Source organism: Drosophila arizonae, chromosome 3 (genome assembly GCF_054131065.1).
Source record: "Drosophila arizonae isolate 15081-1271.41 chromosome 3, UAZ_ARI_1.0, whole genome shotgun sequence".
Taxonomy (NCBI): Eukaryota; Metazoa; Arthropoda; class Insecta; order Diptera; family Drosophilidae; genus Drosophila; species Drosophila arizonae.
Genome location: NC_142923.1, coordinates 24,843,947 through 24,868,205, shown reverse-complemented (window position 1 = coordinate 24,868,205; position 24,259 = coordinate 24,843,947). Strand labels below are relative to the sequence as shown.

The 24,259-nt window shown below is 40.4% G+C and overlaps 3 protein-coding genes across 4 annotated transcripts; 1 reads left to right on the top strand and 2 right to left on the bottom strand.

The window, feature by feature from the left end:
• The first annotated feature begins 1,476 nt into the window (after positions 1–1,476).
• On the top strand, positions 1,477–8,236 carry brwl (brickwall). Of its 2 annotated transcripts, none has more exons than XM_018003126.2 (4): positions 1,477–1,811; positions 4,338–4,711; positions 5,738–5,790; positions 5,863–8,236. In XM_018003126.2, exons 2-4 carry the CDS (start codon positions 4,395–4,397, stop codon positions 6,879–6,881), a joined length of 1,389 nt encoding a protein of 462 aa, XP_017858615.2. In that variant the 5' UTR covers positions 1,477–1,811; positions 4,338–4,394; the 3' UTR covers positions 6,882–8,236. The 2 variants fall into 2 exon arrangements, with proteins under 2 accessions (XP_017858615.2, XP_017858616.2); XM_018003127.2 differs by lacking the exon at positions 1,477–1,811 and adding an exon at positions 1,841–3,629.
• Mtpalpha (monolysocardiolipin acyltransferase Mtpalpha) lies at positions 8,234–11,405 on the bottom strand. The gene is made up of 5 exons (XM_018003121.2): positions 11,159–11,405; positions 10,137–10,891; positions 9,936–10,076; positions 9,103–9,872; positions 8,234–9,039 (listed from the first exon to the last, which is right to left on the bottom strand). Exons 1-5 carry the CDS (start codon positions 11,229–11,231, stop codon positions 8,403–8,405), a joined length of 2,376 nt encoding a protein of 791 aa, XP_017858610.1. The 5' UTR covers positions 11,232–11,405; the 3' UTR covers positions 8,234–8,402.
• A 6,238-nt stretch (positions 11,406–17,643) lies between these two features.
• On the bottom strand, positions 17,644–20,685 carry gcm (glial cells missing). The gene is made up of 2 exons (XM_018003125.2): positions 19,219–20,685; positions 17,644–19,142 (listed from the first exon to the last, which is right to left on the bottom strand). The coding sequence occupies exons 1-2, from the start codon at positions 19,710–19,712 to the stop codon at positions 18,008–18,010; spliced, it is 1,629 nt and encodes a 542-aa protein (XP_017858614.2). The 5' UTR covers positions 19,713–20,685; the 3' UTR covers positions 17,644–18,007.
• Positions 20,686–24,259: the final 3,574 nt, after the last annotated feature.

Sequence of the window (24,259 nt, the reverse complement as noted above, 5' to 3'; positions counted from 1 at the left end):
AATTTTGTTTATTCTGAGAGCTGTTGCTGCGCTGTGGCTGTTTCAAATGTTCGCTGAGAGTTAGAACCTCATTTACGGTGGATGTACACTTATACATGCAAATACGAAAACAGGCGCACACACACATATACATATACATACATCTACATTTCGCAGGGGAAGATTTACATTGGTGCAGGGCTGTTGACAACAGGAATACAAATCAGCACTGTTATTGCTTGCATTCAGGTAACAGCAAATCGAAAAGAATGCGATCACTAAGGCAATGAGTAACGGTAAACTGCAAGCGAAACAGAGTAAACATACTATATGTAACTAAATAAATATGAGATCTGACTCATGTAGTATTTTAGTAATAGTATTTTGGCCTAAGCTATTTTATTATTATTGTTAATAACAAATCGAAATAAGTACATATATTGAAATACCTAATAAAATATCTGTATACATAATACCCATATTAAAATTAATATACCACACCTTTGGTTATTCATATTAGTTGCCCATAATATTGATCAACATATTCACCAATATGCTGTTAACGCAATTCAATTATATTTAGTGGGAACCGAGACCACAGTGAAGCACATTTTTGTTGTTTCTGTCGTCGTTTGCTTCGTCGTTTCTGCTTTGTGTCTCTGTCTCTTTGCATTTTGTAGCGCGCAGTTGCCGTTGCTCTGTTGCTGCTGCTGCTGCTGTTTTGTCTCTGCCACTGAGTGTATGTGTGTGTGTGAGTATGCTGAGGTCTGTGTGTGTGTATTGTTTGTATTATTTGTTGTTCGCCAGCAACAGCAACAATAAAAAGTTGTACTTTTGTTGTTGCCAGCTGTTGTCCGCTCGTGTGTGTGAGTGTATGTGTTGCTCGGCTCTGTGTGCGAGAGAGAAAGAGAGCAGCGTTTTGTGCGTTGTTCTCTGTTTGCTGTTGTCGTCGCACAGTGGTACAATGTGTAACAAAGAACTGCATAATTTTTTCATATAACTATTGAATTCGTAGACTTGAATATGTTTCGCTCTTAGTAAGGAGGCCTTACATATACTAAGAAGTTAATACTGAATTTATGCTTATGTATATTGGGTTATACACATTTATAAACATTAATTAGTAATAATAATATAAAATAATAATAATAATATTGTATTATAATTTATATGGAATATAATTATTTTGGACATACTATAAATAACGATATATTAGTGAATATAAATAACGTTATACTTTTATTGATCTAAATTATTATATTTCCACAAAGTGGATTATAGCATTATTATATGAAAAATATTTGTATATGTAATTTTATACTAATTAATAAAAATATATTTAATTTTCAAGTAATAAGAAACAATCAAGGCAAAAATTGTTATCATATTCTGCTAAGTGCGTACCACTGTACATCGTTGCCGCTGCTGCTTCGACTTCTGCTGCTGCTGCTGTTGCTGTTGTTTTTGTTGTTGCTCTGTTGTGTTCTACTGTAGCTGATAGATACCGAGTATCTGAGTGTGTTTAGTCGCTTTCGTCGCTTGAAACGTGAAACATACGACAACTGAAAACGAAATTAAAATTGCAACTTTTTGTACGTTACGTCAGTCGTCCGTCGCTGTTGTTGTTACAGTCGCAGTCGCAGTCGCAGTCGCACACGCAGTCCCTGCTGCAGTCTTCAGCGCTGCTATCGTCGCCATCGTAGCGGACACTTTTTGGCGCCGTTTTGTGTGCGCGGCGGAACTGGCTTAAAGAATAAGCGCGATTTGAATTTAGTATTTGCGTAAACGGTTTTTCAAAACAGCCCGGCCCGGACGCATATTGCACAGTACAGGTAAAATAAACAACATGTTCGAAACGTAAATGTTTTCGAAACAATAATATAAAAACCACCCGAGCAATAACAACAACAACAACAACCATGCCTTGGCTAGATAAGCAACAACAATTCACCAACAAGAAAAATTCTATATGCCATAGTGTAACTGTTTGTGTGCCAGTGTGTTGTGTATGTGTGTGTGTGTGTTTGTGCCTTTTGTTGCTGCTGCTGCTGCTGATGCTATGCCTGATGTTGTTGTTGTTGTTGTCGCTGCTGCTGCTGTTGTTCTATCTAACAAAGTTATTGCCTTTGCCTTCGCTGCTGCTGCTGCTGTCATGGGCAGAGGGGCCAGCGGTTTGTGGCAGGGGCTGCCGGGTATTTCTGCAAGTTTTGTGTGTGTTTTGTTAGCTTTAGAAATATTCTGTTGTTGTTGTTGTTTTTTGTGTTTTCTTGTTTTGCACGTTGCTGTACTTTTTGTGTGCTGCTGCTGTTGTTGTTGCTGTGTTGCTATACAAATAGACATACATATGTACATATATGTATGTATAGTCATAGACGTACATATGTACAATACACACAATAAACATTCGACTACGTACGTACATACATACATACAGTTATTTGTCTTCACAAATGTGTGTACACAACTAACGTACGTATTTTATGTTAATAGACAAATCAAAATTAATATTGCCAGCTAGTTTATTGTCTGCCCTCTCTTCTACTTGTCATACTATAACAACAACAACAACAACAACAAGCACCGCTACAATAATAACCGTTGCGCAGGCGGTACAACAACAACAACAACGAAAATACAGCAAGCAGCAGCAGCAGCAGAAACTACAACAACAAAGTCGCTGCTGCTGCTCTGTCTCTGCTGCGGCGGCTGCTGCTGCTGCTGCTGCTGCGTCAGCGACGCTGGCAACTGTTAAAGGCGAACAAACAAAACTAACGAAAACAACAAAAACAAATGACGAATAATACAGAACATACGACAGCGACAGCGACAGCAGCAGAAGCAGCAATGGCAATAACAAAAGCAACGTCAACAGCAACAACAACTACAGCAACAAGAACAACAATAGCAATAGCAACGATAACAACAACAGCCAGAACAGAAACACGCGCGCAGCGTAGCAGATGATAATGAAGTTGGCAATGTTGATAATAATGATGACGACAAAAACAACATAACAACTGTGCCACAGTGGGCCAAATATCGCGCATATTTATAGCAGAACAAATTCAAAGTAATTTAATTAGCGGCGATTAAAAATAGTTGTTCGTAGTAAATATGATAAGTATATATGTATATATATACATATACATACATGATAATAGAAACAACTATGCTCGAGGAGCATATGCATAGCCAGCTAATCAAGTTAGTTTGTTTAGTTTTTGGTATAATTAATTATTATTCATATTCACTTTTCGACAATATATTTCATGCTCTCAGCCCACTGTACGCACGTTGTTTGTGTGCGAAACTGGTGGGCTTAGCGCAAGGTGCTGAAAGTGGCGGGAAAATTTGTTAAAGATTTTAGCGACAGCCGCAACGGAGAGCAAAAGAGACTGACAGACAGACAGGCAGAGTGTGAGAGAGTGAGAGTGAGCGGGATTTATGAAGACAGAGCGAGAGAGAGAGAGAGAGAGAGAGAGAGAGAGAGAGAGAGCAGCATAAAGAGAGTGGAAGAGCGTGCGGCGGCGGTGCAGAGCTGAGTGGGTTGATTAGAATCAAAACAGGTAGTCGCAACAAGCAGTTGCAATAACAGTCAGTGGGAGGGGGGAGGGGCTGGCAGCCAGTCGAAGCATTAAACGGATCATTTGGTGAGTGAATCGGAATTGCTGTGAATATATTAACTCAAAAGCCGACTGAGCTGTTATCAAAACAGCGTAAATAGATGCATGTGTGTGTGTGTGTGTGTGTGTCTGTTTTTTGTATGGCGCAAAGAATGGCAAAAATTTGTTACAATAATAAAAAAAAAGAGTGTACAGCCGAATTGCCTGTTATTCTTGTTATTTCCTTTATGGCTGTTGTTATTGTTGTTATTGTGGCTATAATAATCCGAAAAGCAAACAATGTTGCTCATGTTGTTGTCGTCGTCGTCGACCACAAATGTCACGAAACTGCTTTGAAAAACACAACAGCGACAGCAACAACAGCGTCCAGTGTTTTATTAGGTTTCACAAAATACACAGAGTTATGACGACAGCAACAGCAACAACAACAGCAACAAAATACCAATTGCAAAAAGCTCTCTGACGTCTGCTGCTGCTGCTGTTGTTGTTGTTGCTGAGACAGCAGCAACACCAACACATACATATGCAAGCCAAAAGCACTTTGAAACAGAGCACCCAATCGCATTGAGTAAACGTTTCTCTTGTTCTGACTGTTAGCAACAACAACAACAACCACAACAACACAGTTGCAGTTGCTGTTGTTATCAGCATGCCTGACAGCAGCAGCAACAGCAGCAGCAGCGAGCGCATTGCAACATTAAACAGCAAACTGATTGCACATTCTGTAATTAACAGACTGCAACAATAAACAAGACAGCAACAGCAACAACAACAACAACGAGTGGAACGAATATGACCACCTCAACGCCCAGCAACAACACCAGCACCAGCAGCAATACCAGTAACAACAACAACAACAACAACTACAACAGCAGCAGCAGCAACAACAACAACGATAACAAAAATCGACAGGGGGACAGCGAGCGTGCAACATCGGCAACAGCAACGGCAACTTTGTACAGCAGCAACAGCCCGACTGCAACATCAGCAGCCATAGGATCAACAAATCGTGTCATGCAAGCGGACGAGGATTTCAACATACGATTCGTTAATTTGGTGCGCACGCATCGCTGTCTGTACGACAAGAAAGTGCCGGAGTATCGCAACAGGTGAGTGAGCGATGGGAGCGTGAGGCGATTAATTGATATTGGAGTCAGCAAATTGATTAACTTGGCTAAAGACATGTTAATGATGTAAAGTCGAGCGAGAAGTAAATTTGGTAGCAAATTATATGTAGACAGAGATGACAGCGTGAGACGATTAATCAGTTAATAGTAAGTGAATCTCTAAATTTAGTTGGAATGATTCGTTAAGAAATGGCAGGTAGTCTTTAAATTATTTTGCAATGGGCGAGTGAGTCGGTCATTCGAATTTAGAGTAATTGAATAAGTCTGTAAATTAAGTACAAGGCAAAGATGATGAATAATGTTTATTTAGTATTAAGATTAAGAAGAATATCTTACAAATAGGTGCGTGATTCGTGAAATTACAGCACTAAATTGATTTGATTTTAATGGATTATAAAGTTTTGTTATAATGAACAATCGTATAAGATGACAGCTAGCCAAGAGCGTGACTCGTGTCACGATGAATACCCAATTATTGCATAGTTAGTCAATAGGTGTACTTACTTGATGAGTCGTGGCGATAGTGATAAGTCCAATCCAAGATGTGCAGATAGATAGGCGCGTGAGTCATGTAACTCTTAGAGCCGTAAATGTCGACTAGGTGGAATATATTCGAGTCAATGGAAATAAGGTTGTCAAAGCACGAGATAGGAAGAATCCATCATAGTAGAGCTATAAAATCTGTTAATGCTGAAGAGTCAAATAGCAAATAGAATCTATAAATAGTCTAAGAAAAATATAGGATATTGTTTATTCTTACTTTTCTATATTTGTATGCCAAATTATGTGATTCATGAAATCCTGGTCTGATACCTGTAACGAAACAGGTGTTATTAGAGTTGAGTGATGAATGAGATAGATGATGAAAGTACTTTAATTGAAAATTAAAATTTCAATAGATTCGTATACATTTTTAATACTACTCCTACCTTCTACCTTCTCTTATCTACCCCACTCATCAATGTGATGTGATATCTCTAATAGTTTCAACAACTTTTGACTTTGCAGAGACAACCAGGAGAAGGCCTGGGCGCTGATATCAAAAGAGACACGCGAGAGTGGTATGTTTGTCATTAACATACCCATTATATCAGATTCTATAAGTTTATTTATTTATCTCACCCCCACCTCAGTGATACACTGCAAGGAACGATGGAGGAATCTGCGCGCCTGCCTCTCGCGCTATATCAAACAGCAGAGCGGCTCGGAGCCGCAGCACAAACCCTATTATCTGACCGAGCATATGGCCTTCCTGCTGCCCTTCCTCAAGTCGACGCGTAACTCGTTGGATGGCAATTCGAGCTTGGCTAGTCTCTATCAGTTCTCGCAGCAGCACTTGCACCTGCAGCAGCAGCAGCATCAGCATCAGCAGGAGCATTTGTACTGCAACAACAACAACAACAATAATAACAATATTGCTCTCAATGGATCCCTGGAGCTGAAGCAGTCACTGTCGGAGAACGACGATGAGGAGACGATCGATGCATTTGATCCAGCCATAGCAGCAACGCTGGGCCTCCAGCGTGCTGCACCCACTCCCGGCTCCAATGTTTTGGCCGCTCCCAGCTCGCCGGCGCATAGCGAGACGGCGAGCGCGAATAGCCTACAGAACTTCATACCCGACGTGCAGCTGGCGGAGTCTGGGCAGGATCTGATATACAACGATGCATCCTCCACACCGCTGCACCATCAACTGCAGCACGCCCACAACCATGTGCTCCACCATCATCACATGCAACACCATCAGCAGCAGCAGGCGGCGCACTTCGAGCCCAGCAGCGCCAAGCGCATCAAGACCGAGTGCGATGCGGCAGGCAGCGGCGTCGCCTACTTTGGCGGACTCAGCGCAACGGAGCACACGGACATGGAGTTCTTCCGCAGCATTCTGCCGGACATTGCGGCACTGACGCCGCAGCAGCGACGCAAATTAAAAATTGGCATACTAGAACTAATCGACGAGGTTGTGGAGCGCTATCCTTCGCAGGAGCGTTTGAACGGTGCTGTTCCTAATGGCAGCGGCAGCGGCAGCTCTGCTGCTGCCGGTGGTGCTGGTGGTGGTGGCGGCGGGAGTGGTGCTGGCTCAGCTGGCAACAGCACGGGGGGGCGATACCAGCGCCGCAATTCGGGTCGGGAATACAAGTTTAAGATATAAGCACTTTAATCTATATAATTATTAGATGTTTAGCTAGATAATCTTGAACTAATTGATGCTGAGAGCTGAGAAGCTGAAGATGGGAGGAGCTGGGAGATAATTGGCAAATGAAAGGAAATACCAAAAACAATTTATGATTGTAATTCAGTGCAAACAAGAGACAAGTGCAGATGCATTAGAAATTACTCAGATTGAGAGAGCCAAGAGTCTTATAAAATGCATTTCTTATACAAATGCGTATTGTGCAACAGGCATATCAATTCGAATTATTTTTAATTATTTTTTAATTTTACCCTTCAATTCAAATTTTGCAATATTTTTTATTATTCAACTTTTTGATTCATTCAATATATAATTTTTTTGAGTCGATGATTTCACTTAGCTATATGTTTTAAAATTATTGTAAATTGTTTTATACAGTGAGTGACATTGATATTCGGTTCTTTTATTTTTCAACTTTTTTCTGTTTATGTATAATTTTTATTAGCATGTCAAATATTGATATATACCTCATCGGCAAGGTTATTTTTTAAAAATCGATTTACACGTTTTTAATTTCAAATATTTTATTTGTTTTATAGGCGTTATTGTTTTTATAGGCGTTTTTAGTTGAAGTTAAAAATAAAAAATAAAAAGAATATCAATGTTACTCACTGTATGAATTTTTGCATAATTTAAATTTATTATTTGAAACTTTTTTTTTTTTTTTTTGTAAATTAGATTTTAAAAATAGATTATATATACTTTTTTATTTTCTCATTTATATGCCAAATTTAACAACCATTTGTAGTATAGGAATATTTGACGTAAATTTTGATTGAAATTCAATATTTTTAACATTTTTTTTTTTTTTTACTTTTTAAAAACGGATTACTTGTAGAACCTTTCTGAATCTATAAATTTCCATTTTTTTAAAGTATTTAAGCATCTCAATCTCGATTATTTTTTCTGGAATTGTTTTCATTTATAATTTGTTTTACAAAATGTTCTGACTTCAAATTAGAATGGTTTATCCTATTGTCTGTGAAATTGAACAACAGTCTATCCCTAGTCAGCATCGCAGCTCTTCAGCCCTTCGCTGTTCGGTGTCCAAGTGTCGTGTGCTCAATGTGCTAGTTGTAGATATTAATGAACTTCGTTGTGGCAGCTCTAGGCTGTGGCAGCGCTAATTGTTGTGTTTATCTAGGAAATATTGAATAGGATAAGCCGCTTTGTATATAGAAATGGATGTTTTGTTATAGTACGTATTTAGGTTAAGCTATATAGAATTGATGTACAAATTCGTTGCTGTTTAGGCTAAGGCGAGAGATTCCTCAACTCGTGTCAAAGAAATAAATCAATGTATGAAAATATTACATGATATAGTTGTTTTATTATAAAGCTTCAGAACATCAACATGGGGCGGCAGCTGGCAACTGCTGCATAAATTTCATTATGAGAAATGCATTCGAAATAACGCTATATAATTCATAATTCATAATTCACTTTAAAGCTAAATATCGTTTTTAGGGCTGTCGTCGCTTACAACTTCGCTGCGTTAGTCTTGGGATAGAATTTCTTGGATGGGTCCTTGGCCATGTCGATCAGTGTTTGGGCTGGCTTGAAGGGAGCACCGTAGAGCTCGGCGTAGGACTGCATTTTGCTGGCTAGCTTGCCGGCGCCGTACTGGTCCACCCAGCGGAAGGGGCCGCCTGTAAATGGTGGGAAGCCCAGTCCGAAGACAGCACCCACATCGCCTTCCAATGGGCTGTCGAGGATCTTCTCTTCCAGGCAGAGCACAGCTTCGTTGACGAAACGCGAGACCATGCGCAATGTCAAATCCTCGGGAGTATTGGCGCCCTTGGACACCAGCGAGTACTTCTGCTTCACAATCTCCAGGGCTTCAGTGTTCACTGGACGGCTGCCCTTGCTCTGGCCATCGTACAGGAAAATGCCTTTGCCGGATTTGCGGCCCAAGAATCCTGCCAAGACCAGATCCTGCATGACTTCCAAGTTGCCGCCACTGAAGCGCTCACCGAATGACTTGGCCAAATCCACGGCAATGTGGGAGCCCACATCAATGCCAACTTCATCGGCCAATGTGGCAGCGCCCACAGGGAAGCCGAACTTCTTAGTTAACTGATCCAATTCCTTGGCGTCCACGCCCTCTTGCAGCAGTCTAGGTATATAGAAGATTAACATTTTTGTTTGCTAAGTAGAGGAAGGATTCATGGACTCTCACCTTATGGCTTCGGACAACATGGTGGCCAAAATGCGCGTGGTATAGAAGCCGGGTCCATCTCCCACGGTGATCACAACCTTGCCCTGCTTGAGGCCGACGGCAACAGCCTGAGCAACGGTGTCCTTGGAGGTGCCTGAATGTGTAATGATCTCCAGCAGCTGCATCTTGTCCACGGGCGAGAAATAATGCATGCCGACCACTTTATCGGGTCGTGAGCTGCCCGCAGCTATCTTTGTTATGGGAATGGCGCTGGTGTTGGTGGCAATGACGCAGTGCTCCGGCACCACGGCCTCCAGCTCCTTGATCACACGATGCTTGATTTTGATGTCCTCAAACACAGCCTCGATCACAATGTCGGCAGTCTTGAAGTCGTTGTAGTTAAGTGTGGGCAGCAGATGCGCCAGCGTCTGGTCGCGTTCCAGAGCCGTGATGCGCTTGCGCTTAACAGCCGTTTCCAGGCCCTTCTGCACCTGCCCGATGCCGCGTGCCAGACCCGCATCGGTCGCGTCTTTCATCACCACATTGTAGCCCTTGTCCACGGAGACCTGCACGATACCGGCACCCATGAGACCAGCGCCCAGCACACCCAAAGTCTTGACGGCGCGCTGAGGCTTGCCGAAGCGATTCTTCTTGCACTCGGTCTGGCCGCGGAAGAGAGCGATCAGACCCTTCGATTCGGGTGTGGCCGAGAGTTCGCCAAAGCCCTTGCGCTCCGCCTCGTAGCCAGCATCGGTGCCCTTGTCGACGCCCGTGCGAATCACATCCAGAATCTACAGAGCAGAGCAAAGCATGAGAATCTATGCAAGGGGCGAGCAAATTTGCAATCAGCTTACTTTCAGGGGAGCAGGATAGAGTCCTCCAGAAGCCTTCAGTACCTGCTTGCGCGCGGTATCAAAGATTTTGTTCTTCACAAAGTCTGTGTCCATGACGAGCGCTTGCAGCTTGTTGACCAAGCCAGATTTCTCGCGATTGACCTGGGGGACAACCAGAATAAGCCTTTTATCTTGTATCTTATCTTATCTTAACAATCTTACGCGCAGTTTGCCGCTGGCCAAGTCGTTGGCCACTTGAATGGCCGTCTTTTCCAGGTAATCCATGGTGTTCTGTTCGGCGGGCTGCAGTCCGGGGCCAATGGGATCGACGAGCAAGTCAACAATGCCCAAGCGTTTGGCGCGATCAGCACGCACCTGTTTGCCGGTCAGCTCCAGATCCAGGGCAGTGGGCACGGATGTTAGCTTGGGCAGGCGCACAGTGCCGCCGCCGCCGGGCAGCAGACCCAACATGACCTCCGGCAGACCCAGTTTCGTCTTGTTATCCTTGGTTGCAATGCGATAGTGGCAGGCCAGCGCCAGCTCCAGTCCTCCGCCCAGGCAGACGCCGCTGATGGCGGCCACAACGGGCTTGCGACTGCGCTCTAGGCGCTCAAACATCAGCTGGGCGCCGTGCGAAATGAGAGTTGCCTCCTCGGCCGTCTGGCAGGCCTCGAGCATGCCGATATCGGCGCCGGCTATAAAGCAGCCCGGCTTGCCTGAGATGAGCACAGCCGAGTTGACCGAGGGATTCGTCTCCAGCTCTTTAATCACACGCTCAAACTCATCGCTCACCTCGCTGCCCAGGGAGTTGACCTTGGCATCGGGCGAGTCGAACCTAATAACGAGCACTCCATTCACGACCTTCGTGTGCAGATGCTTATTGGAGGCGGTAGCAGCGGGGGCGGCAGCCGGCGCGATCTTCGGGGCTGGATTTGTGGACATTAGGCGACGATGTAACTGCACTGACGCCGGGTACACTGGGAGTGAATAATTAATGTTAACACAGCTATCACAAAATCATGTTCATACACAGGTCCAGCATTTTTCACTATCTCTAACGGCAATAGTACAAAGTTCAAAGTCCAATTTTCAGATTGCCAATATCTCAGCTATCAAACAGGCTATAAATGCAGATCTTTATCTTTATTCTATTCTATATAAATATGTACCACATATTGTTTTCTATCTGCATTTATCGTTCGAAACGGAGCTATTATTACTTAAAGTTATCATTGTTAAAATACCTCTGGAGCATTTATGGTGCAGCAATTGTTGTCGGGTTATTTGACCAATTGCACACAGAATTCGGGACGACATGTTTACACTGATTTGTCTAGGCACAGTTCGTTGTAAATGTTACGAGTTATTATAAATAGTATTCGTATGCACTTTTAACTTGAAAATTAAATTAACTAAAAAAATTGTATAAAAAACTTCTGCCGACTTGTTGCACACTGCAAGCACCGACAACGTAAGCGAAACTATCGATGACGGAAATTGACCCGCCGCCACATTTCGTAGATAACACAAGATTGGTAAAAATGACAACTAGATGGCGCTTTATAAATGCAATTGGCTGCAGCAGTCTGGCAAATGTAATTAGAGAGCAGGAAAGTATGCAATCATGTACATATAGTAGTTTAAAAATTGTATTCGTATTTATCGAGATGCGGACAAAGTCCTTGGTTTTACAAGTTGACTAATGTCTTAAATGTTGCTAGTTTGATTTAGTGAAATAATTGTACTGAAAGGCTTCAGTATAGCTGTGTGTTTTAACTTAGCGGTAGATGGCGCCATTAAACTAAACAAATGTAACCGTCTTTCAAATTCCATTGCATATGAGTAAAACTGCAATTATAAATACTAAAATTTTGCAATTCAAGATAAAACAATTTTTACTATTCAATTTAATGCTTTAAAACTTAATATTTGATTATTTGGTAATTAATTTATAAAATCTAGTGCAAAATTAGCTTTATACTCGCCTTGATTCAGTTACATACTTCGAATACAACCGCTCACATCTGTGTACTTATTTTCTATATTTCCATATTATATTCCACATCCACACTATATTCATTGAACTTTAACTAATTGATATATGTTCGTCATGATCAGCCCGCTGATCTTGCAGGGTCGTTGAGGCCAGCATCATTTTGGTTGATTTTTGTGTGTCAAATACTCAAGTGTGACTTCTCGGCTGTGGCTTTTGACACATCCTGTCTATCAGAAAACACTCGGCCGATCCAGCTGCAGGAATGCAAAAAAACGATTAACTATTTAATTTATGATACGTGGCAAAAGCTGTGCGCATTCAACGTCAACTGTTGCGACAATAAAAACCCACAACAATGTGCCGAAATGTTCATCCAAAACTATTTAACGGGCCCACTTCAAAAGGACTCGCCACAACGAGAACAAACGCCTCGGCGCAAATGAGGCGCGCTTAATGCGCGGTTGAATGAGTCCTGGACGCATGCGCACAGCGCTGACCCAAGCGATGCGGCCGAGTGCCATGCGTGTCCCTCAAATTGTCAAATTGTCACGGGGTGGGTCAGCGTGGAAATCGCCGGGAAAACAAAGGAACAAAGTGGTAGCTGCCCAGAGCGAAAAAGAAGGTTTTCTTGCTAAAAAAAGAGATATTATTTCCTATTAGATTGTGATTCTTTACTTTATTTAACTTTAACTTTATTTAATACTATTTATATAAATTAAATGACATGTTTGTGCTATATTTTACACTATTTAGTATTTGTAAATAATTAATTCTGGTCCATCCTTAAACCTAAGTTTCTAGGCTATGAGCAGAGATTTTATTCCTCTTGACTTGACCCGCTGTGATTAGGGAATCAATATCACATATTCAAATACTAACTAAGAGATTCAAGAGACACAAATATATTAAATTCTGTATATAAAGCCAAAAGCAAGTTTAACTGATAACAAATTTTGAATTGCATTGCGAATTGCATGGGGTTTCGCAACTTTTATGAGGTGAACAAAATACTATGAATTGATAAAGGCCCCTAATCTGAATTGGATTTGCGAATTATAATTATTATTATTAATTTTATTTTATTTTTTTTAATTATTGCGAAATTTGACTTAGAGGGTAACAAAAAACAAATCGAATTATGCAAGTTCATTATTAATTCGTATTAAAATTTGATTCCAATAAATACAGTTTTTTTTTTTTTTTAATGAATGATGAATATATATATGTATATATGTATATTTGACATAATTGATAATACGTGCGGTAATTATTATGTATTATTATGTATGTTTATTAAGATTTCCCGAAGTTTCAATCGAAATATATACAAAAAGAATATTTTGTTAAATTATTCAACGTAGTTTTTATTATTTTATTATTAGATTATTATTTATTTAAAATTATTTTTATTTAAAACTTATTCTAATTCTTTTGAACAATTTCAAGAGTCTAAATTGCATAATATTTATTTTTTCCTGATTTAAAAAAACTATATAATTAAATATAAAAAAGTATGTCGGCGTAATAATATTTAAAATATATTAAACTAAAGTTTTTTATTAGACTACTACTTTATTATTCAATTTAAAGTTTGTATGATTATTGAAAATTGTATGACACCATACAAAAAGGAATATTTTAATAATATTAATACAAAATTTTAAAAATATTTATTAATTTTTTATTAGACAAAATTTTAAGTTTTAATAAGCATATTAGCAAAAATTGTAAAAATACATATATATTTATTAATAAAGTTAGTTATATTGACGTAAAGAGCATATCCTTTTATGTTATACTCGTCCAACTGCCACTCGAGCTGCCACTTTATATATAGATATAAACACCTAAACACATTTTTTTTTTTTTAATATTTGATAAACCAGTAATCCCTAAATGATTTTTTATGCGCAATTAAAGGAGCAGTCAGAAGTACTCAACTATTTTAAATCCATTTTTTCAATAGTTTTTTTTATGCTAAGCTGATTATAAATAATTGAAAGTAAAATGGAATAAAGAAAAAATGAAAAAAACGTATGTCGCTCGAAAGGGTTTCCCAGGAGCGCGACCCTAATGAGGGTTTGAGGTTGCGGCCATAAACAAAACGCCCATTAGTTGTCATGTTGAGCGTGCGCGCGACTCCCGACGCGTGCGTCCTTCAAGGATATTCGCGGATTGTAAACGAGGCGGGGTCGAGGTCGGGCTGGGTTGGGGCGGTGGTCGAGGTGCGGTGGGGTGGTGGGCAATCGAGATGACTTTGTTTCATTCAGTATTTGCATATATAATTCAAGTTCAGATGGCAGACAACCCTCGAGTGCAAATGAAAACATTTATAATGTTTTGATTTCATTTTATGTTAATTTCCCAACCATAAATCAAACAACAGCGTGTGCTTCCTGTCTTCCTGCGCCTAACACTGCGTATTTGTCCCTGTTGTGTTTGATTAGACCCTAAAGAAATCATATTTATATATATGTATATATATAAGCACCCAGTTGTATGCAAATGCGTTGACTGACTTTGTTCCATTTGTGTTATCCTCAGCTGAGCCTTATGCAAATCAGTTTGCTTGATCCTTTCGCTGCCTTTTGTAATTCAATATTCGCGCGAAGCCGTGCGCAGATTCGCCGTAAATGATCCATTCGCACATTTCAAGCAATTTCGGGGTGCAGGCGGTGCGAATTTGCCAAAGCTAATTCAATATGCAGATAACAGCCTCAAAGAACCAGCCAATTTGTTAATGGGCATTTTCGCATTAGGATGCGCCGAGTGAAATGTTGAATGTTTTATTAGATAGCAAATAATATTTAAATTTGTAGGGATATCGATGGAAATTGAAATATTCGATTGGAATTAATTCATTTGAATTTTTCAGAATTTAGAAAATATATATTTTCGAAATATATAAAATAGATATTCCTATGAAATAGGCATGAAATGTAAATGAGATACTTGAAATTTCTAAAATATAATTGTAATTGAAAATATAAATATATCTGATTACGCCGCACTGATTCTCAGACAATAAAAAAAATTCAAATTCAAATTAAAATGTTTTTCCTAATTAAGTAATACACATCTTAACACTCAGCATAGTTTTAAATATAAGAAAAGTATGCTTTCTGAAAGAATAGACCACATCTATGCATAATACACAGCAACAGTTGAGAATGTTGTAAAACTTTGCTGTCTGAAAGGATTCTCGATCTCAATTCTCATTTCATTTTGGGCAATGACAAAAGTAACACGACAACGCCTAACCCGGTTTACACTTAGCTGAAAAGTATTCAGTTATTTTTTTATACACTTTTTTTACATATATACATACAAGTATTTGAAATATCATTGATAAGCTGAAAATGGCGAGAAATCGCGATACGGTGCCCAAGAAGAGCGCGATCCGCAAGGCTGTGAAAAAGGGGAGCAATCCGAAACAGAAGATATCCATTCCAATGGTGTTGAATTGCAATGGCAGAGCCTCGGATCTGTTGCCCTGGTTCATCAAGATAGTCGAGCTGCTCAGCAAGGAGTGTGCGGAGATGAAGGGTTCCCAGACTCGGGCCAAGGGATCGGGTAAGACGCAGCTGTTGCCATTGTCGGTGCCACTGCTGCCGTCACTACCGATCGAGGGCATATACATGGACCCGGCGGAGCTGGTGGAGTTCATGCAGGATTCCACCGACGACTCCGAGTTGACAGAGTTTCCATGGAGCGACACGTCCAGCAAGTCGACCCGTACCAAGAGTCGCAAACAGGCGAACGTGATGCGACGCCGCAATAATGGGACAATGAAGCGCCCGATCTGCACATCGCCTGCTAAGCGCAAGTACATGAAGCGTAAGCGTCCTGAGAGCGACTCGGTTCAGGTCTTGTCGGACATCTCGCACGTGCATCTGACCAGCTCCACTTCCTCGCCGAGCAGCTCGTCGGATGGACCAAAGTTGGTGGTATCTTCGGCCACAGATTCGGGGAAATCGACTCCTGAATCCTCGGACACTTCTATGCCGCCATCCCCAATAGATGCGAAGGCTTCGGTTCTGAACGAGGCTGTGGCCAAATTCGATGCCCGAATGATGATGTTCCTCACGGCACAGCGTGCCGCCCTCGATGCCTTCAATGCAGCTGGCGATGGCCTGAGCAAGGCGTGCAGAAGCAGCAGCAATCAAGCCGTCTATAATTTCCAGGATACCTGGAACGAGGTGGTCCACAGTCAAGATGCCGAGATCCAGCAGATGGCCCAATGCGACTTCGACTCGAGCATGGAGAATCTCTATCTGGTGCCCTCAACGGATCAGGAGAGCTCCTCACCCAAGCTCGCAGCCAATACCGAACGCTCCCAGGCAGCCACCGTTCCAGACGTGACCATATTCAACCACATACGAAACAGCTTACACGATATATGCCACAGTTTTTTGTCCCAACCAAATAGTTCCACCAACCCCGTTCAAACCGGACCAAATTGCGATGATGCTGAAACAACGGACACTGAAGCGACAAAGGCAGAAGCCGCCGTTCCTGCTGATTTCTATTCTCAGTTATGCTCCAACTTGGGGAACACACATGTTAAGCACATGAACCAAGAGAATTGACCCACTCAATTCTCTCCATTCAACTTCTGCAACATTTTTATATCCATATCTTTATATCTGTGTGAATAATTGGCTTTCTGAATAGTACCAAAGGCGTCCAGTAGAAGAAATTTTGGAAACAATATTTTATAAGGTGGAACAATACAAATTAATCATACCCAATATTATTTGTATTTACATTTTAACAAAAAAAAAAAAAAAAAACAATTCTATTTTTACGAAATAAATTTGTGTTAAAAAATAGAACATTTTAGCAAAATAAATTTTTGTAAAAAAGAAAATAATTCGTATTTTTACTAAATTAAAAAAAAAAAAAAAACATATTTTAGCGAATTAAAGTTTTGATCGTACAAATATTGAATTGATCTAATATAAATAAAATAAAAAATAAATATATTCCTAGGCAAAATTTAATGCAACAAAATTTATCAAAATAATGTATTATTTACATAATAAAATAATGAATTTTTTGTAGGGATCAAACATTTAATAATCTATCGGATCAGCACAATAATTTTTTCTTTTTTTTTTTTTACTTTTATTCACTTAAAAAGAATATTACCGTTGTAAAAACTTTTTTTTATAAGTACAACTTGTATGACGGACGGGGTCAGAGTCAGTTACCAAATATTTCTTTTATGCCAGAAGTCTAATATTATTCACGAAAAAATTGATTAAAGTAAGATTTATAGTTTTGTCTTTAAAGGAAAAATCTAAGATTAAAATTTACATCGATCCCTGGCTAAAATTCGGTATAAAAGCAAACAGACATAGGAAAAATATTACTTGATTTCTTTTCATAAGAGTTCTGCAGGAAAATGTCATTAGGTACGACCGATAGTCTAATCATACTAATCATAGGTTCATACCTGTCTTCAGAAATCCAGGAAGAAATACATGACGTTGAAAATTTATCTTTGATAAAACAAAGAATTTTTTAAATATTTCTATTGAATCTATTTCAATAAATAAGTGATTTTCACATTATATATCGTATAGATAGGTAAGACTTGTATTTGAACTTTATTTCTTTCATGTGAATTCCAAGACGTAGAGCGAGCTCAAGATCAACCAGTCTAATTTCCAGTTGCAATTCTCATTTTAAATTAATGTAGATTTCCCAATCAAAGCATATGAAAGATATTTTCAATATTTGTTTTTCAGTTTCTGTTGTTTTTATTACAAAATTCATAAATAGGTGGGTGTTTGTCGCTTAGATAACTAACATACTAATAGACTTATGCACTTAAGCTAAAAACTTTGGAATAGCTGGGTAAACATAATGTACGCAATGGACTTAGGAGCTAGAAACATGAAAAGTGTTAAACGTCATAAAGATACAAATAAAACCAAAAACCAACAAGCGAGCAGGTGGGGCAACAACAAAACATTGGAGCGGGCACAACTGGCTGAGGGCGCTGGAGATGTGGGTTCGACTAGAGACTAGAACAACGCTTGAGTGAGTGTTTCCGAGAGGGGACTGAGTTGCTATCGAGATCTGGTGGGGATTAACAGAAGACGCCAATGCCTGACTCGAGGCTAGCTGGCGTTTGGTATGGCGCCGTTGTGACACTTGCATCCATTTGAATATTCCATACATTGTCCACGCCCGTGTTGCTGTAGTAGTAATCCGCCGTAGGATGTTGCTGCTGCTGCTGGTAGGAGAAGGATTGCTGCTGCTGCTGCTGTTGCTGGAGTGTTTGCTGCTGATAGGCTGTGGCCTCGTCGTACAGCAGCTCCACAGTGGATGGTCCGCCGCTGTTGATGTTCGGATCGAACACGCTGAAGATCTCCGAGTGCGGCGTATAGAAATTATCTGGGCTGGCATTGGAGCTGCCGCTCAGATCCAAGCTCTGTGGCACATAGCCATTGAAGTAGCTGTAGTCCTCGGAGCTGTAGCCGGAGCTGCTGGTCAGGCTGGAGGTGTCGTCGCAGCTCTCGTATAGATTCATGCCCGCCTGGTAGCCGACAGGAGTCGTCGTCGTCGTCAGCTGATCGTAGGCGTTGCCCTGTGGCAGCAACAGTTGCTGCTGCTGATGTTGTTGTTGCTGCTGTTGCTGCTGCTGCTGCGACTCTGCTGCATTGTAGTAGCTGGCCGTGGAGCTGTTGGTGGAGAGTGGCGAGTGCAGCATGTCGTAGCCGTAGATGCCGCTGCCATAGCCCAGTCCCGCATCCTGCTGATAGTAGCCGTCCGCTGTGCTCCACTGCGGCGTGACAAAGCTGCTGCTGCTGCTCGGCGTTTGATTGAAGCTTGTCGGGTTGCTTGTTGTTGTTGCTGCTGCTCCTGCTGTTGCGGTTGCTGCTGCTGCTCCTGCTGGCTGATAGTTCTGCGGCAAGAGTTCGGTGTTGTTGTTGGCACGCTGCTTGCGTGGCGTCTTCATTGGACGCTTGCTGCTGCGCAGGCTGCACAGCTTATCATTGAGTGCCGCATCGCTGGCCAGGATGACGGCCAGGCTGCGCACGCGTCTGTTGCCCGCGAGCAGGCGACGCGCCTCCGTGGAGCCCTTGGCCTCGGGCCGAGCATGATCGTGTGTGCCCTTCGCCTGGAAGTAGATGGCATTGCCAGCGCGACGCCAAAAGTGGGTGACCGGATAGCCGCAGTGGCCGCGGCACGGCTGAATCTCGAGGCGTCCATTGCAATTTCTGAATGAAGATAAAAAAGAAGGAAAGTTCAGTTAGTATATAGCTCCCCCTCTATGTTTCTCTGTCTGGCACTCACCTATTGGGGCACTGTTTGCCCTGCTGCTTGCGCCGCGCCTTGTCGCAGATGGCCGGACGCAGATGCACGCTGGCTCCATTGGGCAGTCGGCACTTGGCGTTGCACAGCAGCACGCCCAGGCAGCTCTTCTTCAGGATGTTCACGTTGTGATTGTTGGTGTTGCGCATGGCCCAGCCGCTGGCATGCTTCTTGGCGTCCTCGTTGTGCCCGGCATAGATGAGGCGACAGTGGCCGTTGGCCCAATCATTGAAGTCATCGAATTCACTGACCGTCGGCACAATCGTATCATTGATATCCCATTCGATCTGGATGCGCGACTTGCTGGCCGGCGGACTGGGCACCGGACTGGGCTGCGGCAGCGACATAGGCAGAGGCAGTGGCAGATTTTGGGACTGAGGCGGCAGGCACATTGTACTGGCCATATTGTTCAAGACCATGTTTTGTTCAATTAGCTTTACAGTTTGAAATGTTAATGGTTTCTGTTCGATTCTCATACACACAGACACACACGCATACACACTACACTTTTCGTAGTTCTGTGTCGAGGCTGTGACTCGACTTAAGGTTTCTTTTCTTTTTTTTTTTTTGTTGATTTTTCCCGGCGCGGTGTAGACGTCCGTTCACAACGGCTGCGCAATGTTGACTGTCTCTGGCTGAGCCGAACACCACATTAAGTTCCTTTTGACCGAAGCGACGACCACGACAACCGCAACGGTGGTTGTTTTTGTACGACTCGCACCGTAGCGCTCTCATTGGCTTGCTTTCCAGTTTATCCAGTTTATCCGGTGTTTATCCGTTCACTATCCGTGTGCCAGTCAGACACAAACACACACACGCGCACTCTCTTTCTCGCATTTCTACTGGAATACTTTTACCGTTTTTACTCATATTATGTGGGCATTCGCCACCATCCAGCCGTCGCGTTGTCGCTGCTGACGTCGGCGCTAGCGCTGGCGCTGGCGTTGCCTGTGCTCGGGTTTGATTGGACAGCCATTGGCTCTGGGCAGCTGGCGCTGCAGTGCTGCTGGGAGCAGTTGAGTGGCGGCTGCAGCGCTGCCGTTGCGCTGCTCTTGCATTGGCACACCTGCGCTCCGATAATGTCTCTGCCTCCACGTTCTCCTCCTCCAGCTGGAGCACGCGTCTACCAAATGGCGGGGCGGGTGGAGGCGGGTGCGGAAAACATCAGTGGATATTTTTATTAAAGCAGCCAGTCAAAGCTAATTAAGTCTGCGCACAAAGCAAAAAAGTAACAACAATTGTGAATTGCCAGGCACCTGGCTGTGGCCATGGGGAACAGAGACTGGAGAATGGGTAACAGGCACAGGCACAGCAGCAGGAGAAGGCGCAGGAGCAGGACATGTAGCACGGGCACGGGCACAACCACAAGCAGAGCCGAGCAGATGTGCGATTGTGGTTTAGTTTTGTATTGAAGTTTGCGCTCAAAGCGGCATCAAATATGAATGCAGAAGCAGCTGAGGGAAATGTGGGGCTCTGGAGCCGGAAAAGTTTTTATGCGTTTTTAATTACAAAGATTATTTAGAGAGAGGGGAGTTGCAGGAAATTCGAGTTGAGCACAATTAAAAGTTTATTTTAGAAGAGTTAAGTTTAGTTTTTGGCCTATTATTTAATTTATTTCTATTATTTAATTTACTTTTTAAGTTTTATCATACTTAGATTTCATTTTATTACTTTCAAGAGTTTCAACTCTATTTTATTAAAAACTGCTTCCGAATAAATGAATATTTTTTGTAAATAAAAATGTTTTATTTTCTTTTTTTAAATCCTAGTTTACTCTTATTTATTTAATTAAAATTTATGATATTTTTCATATTTACTATTATTTTATATTATTATTGAAAGATGGAAGTTTCAATTAACTTAGACTTGGTTCACTTTTTTGGAGTTAGTCTGATTTCTTAAATTGAATTTTAAGAAAATGAATATCTTTAGTTGAAGAAATCATTTATTTTCAAATATAAGAAAATATTATTTTTTTAATATCTTTATTTTATTTTATACTTTCTATTAGTTATTTAGCTTGTGACTTATTATATTTGGTATCTTGTATTACTTTTTTTTTTTTTTTTTTTTTTTTTTTTTTTTTTTTTACTAAAGTCAACATTATATATAAGGTATTGAATACATTTTATTTTATTTTTATACTTATTTTATTATTTTTTCAAATAAATATCTTTACTTTAATAAATATTTTATAAATGTAATATTTTTTATTTAAGTAGAGGAAAATTCAAATTTCTGATAACATTCTGATAAGAAGCTACCGTTCTGTAACTTAGTCTTTCGCCCATTCAAATATAACGGTGTTACTTCTCACGATCTGTGCAGCGATAAGCTTTAAACGATTGCAAAAAGCAAAAGAACAGAAAAAATTGAAATGAAAAAGAACTCTGACGCTATCTGCAGTAAAATCGGATAGGAACCTCCTTGCACAAGATTGTAAAACACAATTTAGCACGCAAAGAGATGAAGAAGAAGCAGCAACAGCAGCAGCAGCAGCAACCCCCAAAACCCAAAAAGGATAGATGTGTATATGAAAACCCAAGTCAAATGCCATAACTCAGGCATATGCCATAAAGTTAGCAAACAAATTTCTATGGTCTCTCCGAGTCTCTCTCAGAGTCTGGGCGATCGTAAGCCATAGATAAAGCAAACAAACATAATCATTAAGACCGAGTGCCGAATGACGAAAGCTGAAGGGTTGTGCCAAGAAGGCGACGGGTAAAACCCATAATTTTCACACTTCTCTCAAAAGAAGAAGAAAATCGTGCAATTATGGCACAGCACAAACCTATGAATGAGCAACCCGTCGAGTGCCTAGCCTGGCTTGCTCTGGGACTCGGCGGAGATTGACTGCTCAGCACGCGATAGGAGTTAGCTGTGAACGGATCTCAAAGGATTACAAAGTCGAAGGGGCGTTGACTTGAAAGGATGCCATGACTCTGCATATCGTATGAAGAAATTCACATATTCATATGAGATTCAGATAAAAGGAGATCATCTGCGCCAGCGCCTGGGTTAGCGCCTACCTGGCCAGCCAGCGCCTTGCCAAGTGGGTGTGGCACTTTAATGATCCCTCAAATTAACTGTTCCATTTCAATTACGCTCACAATATGAACGTCAATTGCGACTTTTCACTTCACTCAAATTTATTTGACAGTCTCCCCGGGGTGGCAATCCATCCCATTCGAATTGCTTCGCTATTCGAAACTCTTTTTCCACTCACTTTCCACGTTGCGTTGCGCTGCGCCGGCCGTGACGCAGCCATAAAATTTTAACCAAAAATTACGCATAAATGTCATCGTAAATTCGACAATTTCCCCGGGCCAAACGTGGGAAGTAACGCCCAAAGGGATTTGCTGCGGTTTTCAGCTACAGCGAACTGAGCCGGGCATGAAAGGAAATCTAACTGCGATTACTCTGAGTGCAGAGTAAACAGACAGCTATGCGAAAGATTATTATTGGCTTAAATAATAGAACCAATACTGTTGCGGGCTCTGAATTGCTTTAAAATGTATTATTTTTAGTAAATATATTTATTTAAGAATTTATGTCGGTTTAAAAGCCTATAAAAATACATCTTTGTATATGAAGAAGATGAGGTTTGTAAATTATTTTATACGCTTTAAAAATCTCAAAATTGATTAACTTTGAATGTGAGTCTCTTCGATGTTAATTACTTTTATTTATTATTTTTGATTTATTTTTATTTTATTTAAAAGTGAATTTTTCATACTTTATCATACTTTTCAGCTCTTTTTCACATTTGCAAAATTTAAATAAACATATAAATTCATTTTCTCGAGTATATTTAAAATTTTGTTATTCGTTTTAAGCGGGCCTTATCAATCAAAACTTATTTTTTTTTTTTTTGTGCAGAAATACACATCAGGTTTTAAATATTTATTATAATAAATATATATAATAAAATCGAATTTGATTTGTTTATAAATATATATTATTTATTATTGAATATATATTTATATATATAAATATATTTATATTCAAAGGAGAAAGTTATATACTCTCATTTAGGGCAAATGAATATAATTTAAAATGTTATTTATTTATAAATAATTATTATTGTTTAATAAATATATATATATTTATTAGATGTTTGAATTCACTAGTATTATTCAACTTATTATATCACTAAATAATAGACTTACTTAAATTACAATTGGGGTCATTAAAAATATTTAATTATATAATTATTTTTGTTAGACTCCACGGATTAGATTATATTTCATTTACATTTACCTATTAACAATACTCAATTATATAATAATATTGTTATACAGTATGAAATGTTAATCACCTGGAAAAAGTTGACTTGCCTGAAGTAGTCATGGGAAATACTAATATAATACATGCTTATACGTATTTCACATAGTATTTAGAGAAATCTTTCCTTCCTTCTTACGTATAACATAAATATAGTTCTCATAGCTAATCAACTGACACATTTTAGTACAACTCTGCGATCACGAGATCATTTACTTTTCCTAGTTAGATTTCAATCTCTCCCCCTGGCCATATTTCCGCTCTCTGAGTGAAAGGAAATGCTTTCATGCTTTCCCTAACTGCCAGGGGGCTTATCAACTAACTCGCATCTAACAAACAGTCGAATAACAATTCGCAGTTAATTAACTGTACTTTTTGCTATAGACATTCACTGCTCTCTCTCTCTCTCTCTTTCTCTCTTCTCTCTTCTCTAAGCATGATCCGTCTCTGTTGGCCGCAATTAAAACCGCATATAGGAAATCATTCATTTGGCAACAGCGACAACATGAAAAATCCAAATAGCCAGCGAGTTTCGATCGATGCAGTCAGAGATAAGCCCAATGAGCCAATGAGCAAGTTAGAAACAACCCTTGGGCTGGCTAGTCGGATCATGGTAGATGTTAAATGGTAAATGATTTAAAGCAAGTCTCATAATTTCTCATTGTTCATCTGGCATTTCCACAAAAACTGATAAATGAAGCTCAAAACATAAGCGGCAACAACTATATAACCAACACAT